The sequence below is a fragment of the Dreissena polymorpha genome, chromosome 5 (genome assembly GCF_020536995.1).
Source record: "Dreissena polymorpha isolate Duluth1 chromosome 5, UMN_Dpol_1.0, whole genome shotgun sequence".
NCBI lineage: Eukaryota > Metazoa > Mollusca > Bivalvia > Myida > Dreissenidae > Dreissena > Dreissena polymorpha.
This window is the reverse complement of record NC_068359.1, coordinates 103,910,008-103,919,463: the sequence shown is the minus strand read 5'-3', so window position 1 is coordinate 103,919,463 and position 9,456 is coordinate 103,910,008. Positions and strand designations below refer to the sequence as shown.

The 9,456-nt window shown below is 35.5% G+C and overlaps 1 protein-coding gene across 2 annotated transcripts in view; it reads right to left on the bottom strand.

Moving 5' to 3' along the window:
• Positions 1-3,976: 3,976 nt before the first annotated feature.
• Positions 3,977-9,456, bottom strand: part of LOC127880547 (ephrin type-B receptor 1-B-like) — a 125,330-nt gene continuing 119,850 nt past the window's right edge. For both annotated transcript variants that reach the window (XM_052427857.1, XM_052427858.1), the window contains one exon: positions 3,977-9,418. In XM_052427857.1, coding sequence (XP_052283817.1) covers positions 9,124-9,418 — 295 coding nt within the window. In that variant the 3' untranslated portion in view covers positions 3,977-9,123. The remainder of the gene's footprint in view (positions 9,419-9,456) is intronic.

Genomic DNA, 9,456 nt, shown 5'->3' with positions numbered 1-9,456 from the left:
ACAAAAGTGCATTTATACACTCAAAAAGTGTATTATTTGAACAGAAAAATGCACTTGTTTAGTTAAATGCGCTTTAAAGCGCATGTTATTGGCACCATATTTTTTTCAGCAAAAAATACGGTGCCAATAACATGCGCTTTAATGCGCATTAAATGCGCATTTAATGCGCATTAAATGCGCATTTAGTGCACTTTTTCGAGAAGGGTACTGTTACTATAAACAAAACATTATATCTTATATATTTCTATTGTTTATTCACCTATTGACACGTTATCTTGTTTATTCGAATGTGACAACAAACTCCTGGCTCTTACACATGTTGTGTTCTTGTCTTGGGCTTAATTTTTATATTCGACCTACAACTACTAGTCTAGTTAAAAGTTCGCAGATATCCAGAATAAATACATATCATTTATGTACATAGAGAATACTAGGTCGGTGCCGTATAAAGCAAAGTTTATTTTGCGAGGCTTAGAAAATCTGAACCACGAGCTTTGGCGAGTGGTTCAGATTTTCGTGCAGAGCAAGATGAACTTTGCTTTATTCGGCACCGACCTAGTATTCGATTTATCCCATCAATTTTCTTAGTCGTAAATTATTTCTTTAAAAATAGAATAGGAAAATCGAACTTGACGGAAATCACAAAGTTATTTTAAGCAAACAATGTTTCATTATTTTAATCATGTCGAGCCTTATACATTACAAAAAGATCAGTAACTAACTTGTTTTTCTGTTTATCATACCTCTACGTCCCCGATTTTTAAGAAATAATGAAAAAAAAAGACACTAAACAACATCATCTTTAGCGTGAAACAACATGCATTGCGTTGTATGACGTGTTAATAATGATGTCACGAGTACGCACACTTAATATTTGTAAATAATGTTTATTTGCTTTTTGAGTTGCATTATGTGTTAAAAATACATTACATTTTGGTATCAAATTGTTTGTTTTGTTGAATCTGATTCGATTTTACTAACAATGATTACTTTATAGTTGATTCCGAGTAATATGACCATTCTCCGCCGCGCGTGACAGCTATATTTCAGCACTGCTGAAATAGAGGAAAATTTATTCCACAGTGGTTTATTTCGACAATGCATGTCTGATGATGGGACAATTTTTATCCCCACGCTTTTTGAAAAAAAGGTGGGGATATTGTGGTGATCTCCGCCGTCCGTCCGTCCGTCTGTCCGTCCGTCTGTCCGTCCGTCCGTCCTGGCCACTATCTCCTCCTACACTAAAAGCACTAGAACCTTGAAATTTACACACATGGTAGCTATGAGCATATGTGCGACGGTGCACTATTTGGAATTTTGATCTGACCCCTGGGTCAAAAGTTATAGGGGTTGGGGTGGGGCCGCGTCAGAAATTATCACTCATTTTTTTAGGTTATTTTACATTTACTTCTTTATTTCTACACCGATTCACTTCAAATTGATACTGGACCTCACCTATGACAATACGGTCAATCTCAACCATGCATGGCCCCATTCCCAACCCTGGGGCGCCCCGCCCACATAGGCCACACCCACCAAAAATTTCCATTTACTATAATTTTTTCATTTCTACACGGATTCACTTCAAATTGATACTGAACTTTTGTTATGACATTAGGGTCAATCTCAACTATGCATGGCCCCAATCCCAACCCTGGGGCGCCCGCCCACATAGGCCACACCCACCAAAAAAATCCATTTACTATAAAAAAAATTTAGGTTATTTTACATTAACTTCTTCATTTCTACACTGATTCACTTCAAATTGATACTGAACCTCTCTTATGACAAAACGGTCAAACTCAACTATGCATGGCCCCGTTGCCAACCCTGGGGCGCCACGCCCACATAGACCACACCCGCCCAAAATTGCCTTTACTATAATTTCTTCATTAATACACTGATTCACTTCAAATTGATACTGAACCTCTCTTATGACAATACGGTCAATCTCAACTATGCATGGCCCCATTACCAACCCTGGGGCACCCCGCCCACATAGGCCACACCCTCCCAAAATTGCCTTTTACTATAACTTCTTTATTTTTACACCCATTCACTTCTAATTGATACTGAACTTCTCTTATGACAATACAGTCAATCTCAACTATGCATGGCCCCATGATCAACCCTGGGGCGCCCTTGGGTCAAACATGCGGCGTGGGGATACGCGTCGGCCTCTGCCGCGCCATTTCTAGTTTAAACTTTTTTCAGTTCAGTTCACTTTGTGGAAGAGTTTTCGTTTGATTGTCAACAAACTTTCTGAAAATGTTTATTTATTAGTTTAAAATTGAGAACAAGTTCAATAACCAGCCAAATCTAATTAGGCATTTTGGAGTTATGGCCCTTGAGTTTCTCAAAATATGGCACTTTCATAATTTATATTCTCTATATCAACCAGTTTTAATCTGATTGTCATTAAACTTTCAGAAAAAAATTATTACCAAACAAGAGCACCGCATAACGGGTGCCACGCTCGGCTGTGAAAGCTTTTCAGATTTTTTTTTTTTTAGAGGTCAGTGACCTTGACCTTTAACCTAGTGACCCAAAAATGGGCGCGGCATGTAGAACTCATCAAGGTGCATCTACATATGAAGTTTCAAAGTTGTAGGAGGAAGCACTTTGGTTTAAGAGCCAATGTTAAGGTTTTAGCACGACGATGGGGGACGAGCTGGCTATGACAATACCTCGGGTTTTCTCCGAAAACAGCCGAGCTAAAAATGAAAGTCAAGTTCAATATGCATGCAAATCTCACTAGGCACTTACGAGTTATAACCATTGAATTTCATTCATCATGCATTTAATGTCCCCTGAAGCATAGGGCATTTAGCATAGAACTTGTCAATAAGTACATCCTGAAGCTTGCGTTGACAATCCTTATCTATGGATCTTGCTTAAACTTTTACAATAGAATGACCCTAATGCATAGATAAATGTTGGATCTTTGGCTGTGAAATGTTTTGGCAGAATCATGACCCTTTTTCGTTTTAATGCATCCTGATCTTGTTCTTTTAAGGGCTGACTTTGTGATAGGTTATTTTAAAATTGCATGTTGAATGAGAAAGTAACAGCAAGAACAAGAGGTCTTGTGGTCAATGCAACCTTCCAACTTTCAAGTGTGACGTTGAACTTTGATGTAGGAATAAGGGCGTTACATGCAGCATGCCGTCTCCTCATTGTTGACATTGTTGTAATTATCCCCCGCCATAGGCGGAGGGATATTGTGTTGGCGTTGTCCGTCCATCCGTCTTTCTGTCCGTCACTTTTGTGTCCGGAGCCATATCTTGGAAGTGCTATGGCGGATTTCATTGAAACTTGGTATGAGTATAAGGATAAGAGGATGATGCACGCCAAATGGCATTATACGCCGTTGGATAATAACGGAGTTATGGCCCTTTGTATCTTGAAAAAATGCTTTTGTGTGTGTGTGTCTGGAGCCAGATCTTGGAAGTGCTTTGATAAATTTCATTGTAACTTGGTAGGAGTACATATATGAATAAGAGGATGATGCACATTGGGGTTGTCCATCCGTCCAGAAAACTTTTGTGTCCAAAAGTATAATGGCGGGGGATATCAATTCAACGAATTTGCTTGTTTATTACTAAAATTGCATGCTTAATGACGAGTTACATTCTTAACCATGACATATACTGCTCCTCATGGTGATCTTTTGTGGTAACTTAACCCCAAAATGCCTGATGAATGACCAAGATAAATTCAGTAAAAGCTGTGTTATGGCCAAATTTGCCAAGTGTGACCTTGACCTTTTATGTGACAGATGGAAGTTACACACAACAAAACATCTTTTAATGGGGGGGGGGGGGGGGAGCTTATTTTAAAATAGCGGATTGAATGACAAATTTAAGAGTCTGGAAACGGTTGGATGCATGATGCACACACATACATACACTTGACAGATGTAAGTGCTATATCAAACTTACCACAGGCAAGATGGATATAAATGATGACAGAGCAGTTTAAATATCTTTTTTATTCATCATAAGAAAATTGTAACAGCTTCCCAATAATACCATCATTATATAATATATATAGTTTTGTCACAAGTCTTCCTGGCAAAACAAAAGAACACACAATCATTTCAACATGTGCATGAAACATGGTTGTATTTACAACATGACAGTTAACGTGTGACCATCAACTTTAATGTACTTGTATATTTACAACAGCAAGGAACTGTATTTTTACTTGTAACAAGCAGCAACTGTGCTTTACTTTTAGTTACTTGTTAATCCTTTGTGTGAAAGAGAAACTATGAAAACAGGAAATAATTGGAATATGTCGTTATATTGCTGGACAACAGACACAAAATGTATTGCATTATGATTTCATGCAATAACATGCAAAAGAGAATAACAGTTACATTAAATTTTAATAAAAATGTACTATTGTTTCTGTTTTGGAATTCTTTTTATAGCATATTATCTCACCCAGTGTATTACAATACAGTGCAAAGTTTATGATTTAAACAACAACAATACCTCACAGGCATTCCTTGCTCTGGGACATGGGGTTTAATGCATGCGTATAAAGAGTAGTCCCGGATCAGCCAGTGGATCAGCACAGGCTAATCAGGGATGACACTTTCCCATTTTAAGGAATGTTTTGTTTAAAGAAAGTCTTCTCTTATAAAAAAATCCAGTCTTAGCGGAAGGTGTTGTCCCTGAAGAGCCTGTTCACCCTGCACAGGCTAATCTAGGAAGACACTTCACACAAATGCATTAAACCCTGATGTCCTAGAGTAAGGCTCATATATATATATGTGACATGATAACACAGACTTGTATGTACAGAATATATGTGACATGATAACACAGACTTGTATGTACAGAAAGAGAGAATATAGACAGAATATTTACATCTTGCACTACTTTGTGGTTGAAACAAAATTAAAACAAAACATAAGACATAAAATAAATCAACAAAATTATAGATAAACAACATATGGAAGGGAATATAAAGAACAAATCTCATCTGCATGAAATAGAATAATAAAACAATGCATATTTCCTTCAGCAGTCTTCATTTGCAAAACGTTGACATTATTTGAGTAGTTTTACTTCTGAGCAGAGTGCTTACTTTGTCAGACTATGTTATATAACATACTTTGAGAACTGCATAAGTTGAAATAGCAACTTTGTGTAGTATTGTTAGCAGCCATTAATATTTTGATAATATCTGACGAGAATGTACAAAAATAAGCCAGAGTTTGATCATTGGAAGCACTATTAGTAAAGAAATGATAGCAAACTATGAAAATAGTCACTGAAAAGCCTACAACTTTATGTCTGGAACACAAAGGGAACAAAACTATTAAAAAAGTATAAGAGGAAAGAGGAAAACTGGTAAAAAAACACAGGTCAATATTTCATTACGGTAAACAAGTTTTAATAACGAAACTGAAGGAAGTGCTGACACAACATTAGTTGACTGATATTGAATCACAACACTGAACCCTGTATGTCCTTGCTCTTCAAGAGTGTGTAACATTACACATGAGACACGCTCTGGGAAAACAGGGCTTAATGCATGTGCGTAAATGTCCTCACAGATTAGCCTGTGCAGTCTGCACAGACTAATCAGGGAACACACTTCCCGCCTACAATGGATTTTAGCTTAAAAAAGACTTTCTTTAAAGGAAAAATACAGTGAAAAATAGGGAGTGTCGTCCCTAATAAGCCAGTGCAGACTGCACAGCATAATCAGGGACATAACTGTAAGCACATGCGTTAAACCCTGTTTTCCTAGAGAGGCTCTAATGAAGTCACAACAATACTATGTATGTCACCCTAGTTTCCGAACTTTGGTTTGTGTCAAAGAGATACCTTACAACAAATGTTCAGCAGATAAAGGTACAACAAATAATGACCATGTAACCATGAAATACTCAAGTGACCTACACATGTGCTTTTAATTCAAAGTACATTAGCAACACTTCAGACCAAAACCCTTCTGAAAATGGCAGGAAAAATAGAAATATACATAAAATTTGCTTCTCTATTCTGCTTTTAAAGCGCCTAACATAAAAAGTTTAAGCATTATGTATTTACTTATTTCATCTAAATAAGTAGAATTAGCGTTGAATTGAAATTAACTGCTCATAAAGTGTTTGGAATGTCAAATACAGCATGCAGAAACATGATGGAGCTTCTGACTTGAACAATATACCTGCAACATTTCTGGACTAAAACTTTACAACATGTTTCTTCACTAAGACATACTCCAAGAATATTGTAGAAGAGATGCTATTGAGAATTAAAATGACACAAAACATTAAAAATAAATCATTATTGAACAAAAGTGTTAAAAGTTTCAGATGATACAATAAAAATATTTTAATCATTAGAAGTAAAACACCCATGAAATCTTGTGTCTAAAGTAAAATAATTTTTAAAGTTCAATAGTATTTTGTAAAATGAAAAACTAAAATCCAGGTGATGCACAGTAAATCAATAGGTCATGCAAAAAGCCTCTTTGAAATGTTAATGGATAGGTTGAAAAGACCCACACTGTTAATTTAGTAAAAACTGAAATTGTAATTTGCGTACTCAATATTAAGAATTACTACCTCCTGTAATTCCAATTACTTCATTACCCACGGGTCCTAATACAGCTTTATTCACAGCCATTCATTTTAATTATGCAAAAATTGGTTGTGTAAAACACTTTAAATTTAACTATTTATGACATAACTTCTGCTAATGTTATAAATAGTTATTTATGACAGGATATAAAACGAAATGATCTCATAAAGAAATTTTCAGACCATTTTAAGAAGTATATTAACAGGTTTATGAAAAAAAGGAAGCTTTATCGCAAGTCTAGCTAGTACCAATGTTGTATTGATATGTTACAAGTGCCTTCACAACAAATCATTAATTATCTGTCTGAAGTTGTGTCATACAAATTCAAAAGCAACACACAGCAGGTTCTTCTCAACATGCCTATATATATCAATTGGCTTAAAACATGTGCACATCAGACAATTTCAAATTATTTAATTACTTAAGTATCTAGTTATTCTAGTATATTATGTGATGACAAATATTAAAATAGTGTTTTATAACATTGACAACAATTAAAGATTCCAAATCAATTCATGGCATTAACAAAGTTGTTACTGTAGTTATGTTAATAAGAAAAGATTATTACAGCGTTTCATTTGTAGTTCTCAACATTCAAGTAAAAGCAAAGCCTAGAATCAGCACACAAAATCGTTTTTGATAACATTCAATTACACAAGAACAATAAAACAAAATGGCTTTCGTAAGTTTCTTTAACGACATTAAAAATTAGAAGACTCAGATGATACATATGGTATGCTGGCTGACTATATATTGGTTTATTGGTTTATTGGGAAATGCCAGTACATATGTGTCTTGTTCTGAGAAAGTGGGCATAATGCATGTGCGTAAAGTGTCGTCTAAGATTAGCCTGTGCAGTCCGCACAGGATAATCAGGGTAATCAGGGACGACACTTTCTGCCTATACTAGATTTTTGGTAAAAAGGGACTTCCTTTAAACGAAAAAAAACATTTAAACGGAAAGTGTCGTCCCTGAATAACCTGTGCGGACTGCACAGGATAATCTGGGATGACACTTTACGCACATGCATTATGCCCAATTTTCACAGAACAAGACACAATTTACTTTGCAATCACTGTCAGCATAGGGGACAATACTCCTGATTTTGAAATAGAAGTAACCTTATTTTGGGAACGACATATGTATTGCCTAACTTTTTGATAATAGCTTGCTTCAATCATGTTTTATAGAAAATTTCTAGAACCTAAATAAATAATTCAAGTGAGGATGTACATAGTTAACCTCCAGTCTTACTGGCCCTATATCCCCAAAGATACCTTGATAAGAATCCTGTACTGAGAACTGGAGACTAACAACTGAATATTGTGACTGCTGTTTTTCTAGAAATGTTGTTTTGAATTTCTTCTTCAAGTATGCCAAATGTTTAATTATTTTAATATTTTAGTTAAAATCAAAACAGAATTATCCAGGTTCCTTTACAAATAAGAATCAATATCCCAAAATGAGGAAGGCTTGATACCCAGTCACATTATTCAGGTGTCAATCATTTAAGTGTGTTTTAAAGTTGCTATAGCAACATATTATCACATGTTAATTCTGACATGAGAAAACTAACTATAAATTATTACATGTGACTGTATTTACTACATACTCCAAACAAATACAGAAACTCAATGTTTCCATGAGATTTCCAGGATCATAAATTATGCACCGCAACACATGGTTTTCATAGTATTTCTTTACAAAAAATATTATACGAAACAAAAACAAATCCAACACTATTCGCTAGCCTGGTTTTGGTTTTATCTTAATCTAAATCACTATTTTAAATGTAGCATATCTAGTACATTGATGTACATACACATTGCACGAATAACAGAATGACAAGTTCCCAGAATACATGTATATTAACAACAACATATTATAACACACCCAACCAAGTTACACATACACGTGTTGGCATGGAAACCCATGGTGGAATAATATGAATATACATTCTTATAGAATCCACATTATGCATGTAGACTGGAAACAAACACATAATACACACACATAATTAAATATATTGCTATGACAAAGTTCAACTAGTTATCACAAAAAGCACTTGACCATGGTGTACAAACAAGGTTTATATTTTATACATGATGCAAAGTTAAGTTAAAAGGCATCATGACAAATTTTCACTTGCACAAAATTACCTTGAACAAAATTACGTTCTAATATGAAACAGAACATCAGCAGAAGATATTGCGATAGTTTGCATAATGTGGTAAAAAAACTTGTTATTGTGTATTTCGAATTGCTGAAAAGTCTACTATAACTTTTATCAACTAAACATGACAGTGCCTCAGTTTCAGCCACATTTTCAATGTGTTCCAGGTCAAAGGTGATCCACACCTTACTCCTCTTCACAGGACTCCAATGCATTTCTTATATTCAAGTTTGTACACACACATATATTCCACACAAAAAGCGAGTGAAAACAATTTTGCAAACTGTCTTCACTTTGCAGTAGATGCTAATGTAAGGTTGTCTGCTCCTTAAGTGCAGTAGTGTTTGCTATACAAGAAACCCTTCTGACATGTGCATATGGGGCAGTTGTACTTGTGGACCAAGCAGTTGAGCACGAAGGGTTTGAACGCTGTTAATAATCTTCTTTTGATGTCCAAGCAATGAAACACCAATGGTTTCCAAGTCTTTAACTGTTATGCGTAACACCTGGTCCATGCTAGTGACCCCTGCAGACATGAAGTTATCACGATATCGGTCCATTTTTATTGCAACCAACCATTCTTCTACGGAGGCGAAATTGTTGGCAACTTCCGGTGGAGTGTTGTCTACAAACACATGCGGCCTAAAAAATATCGAAAACCATCTTAAATGCACACCTAT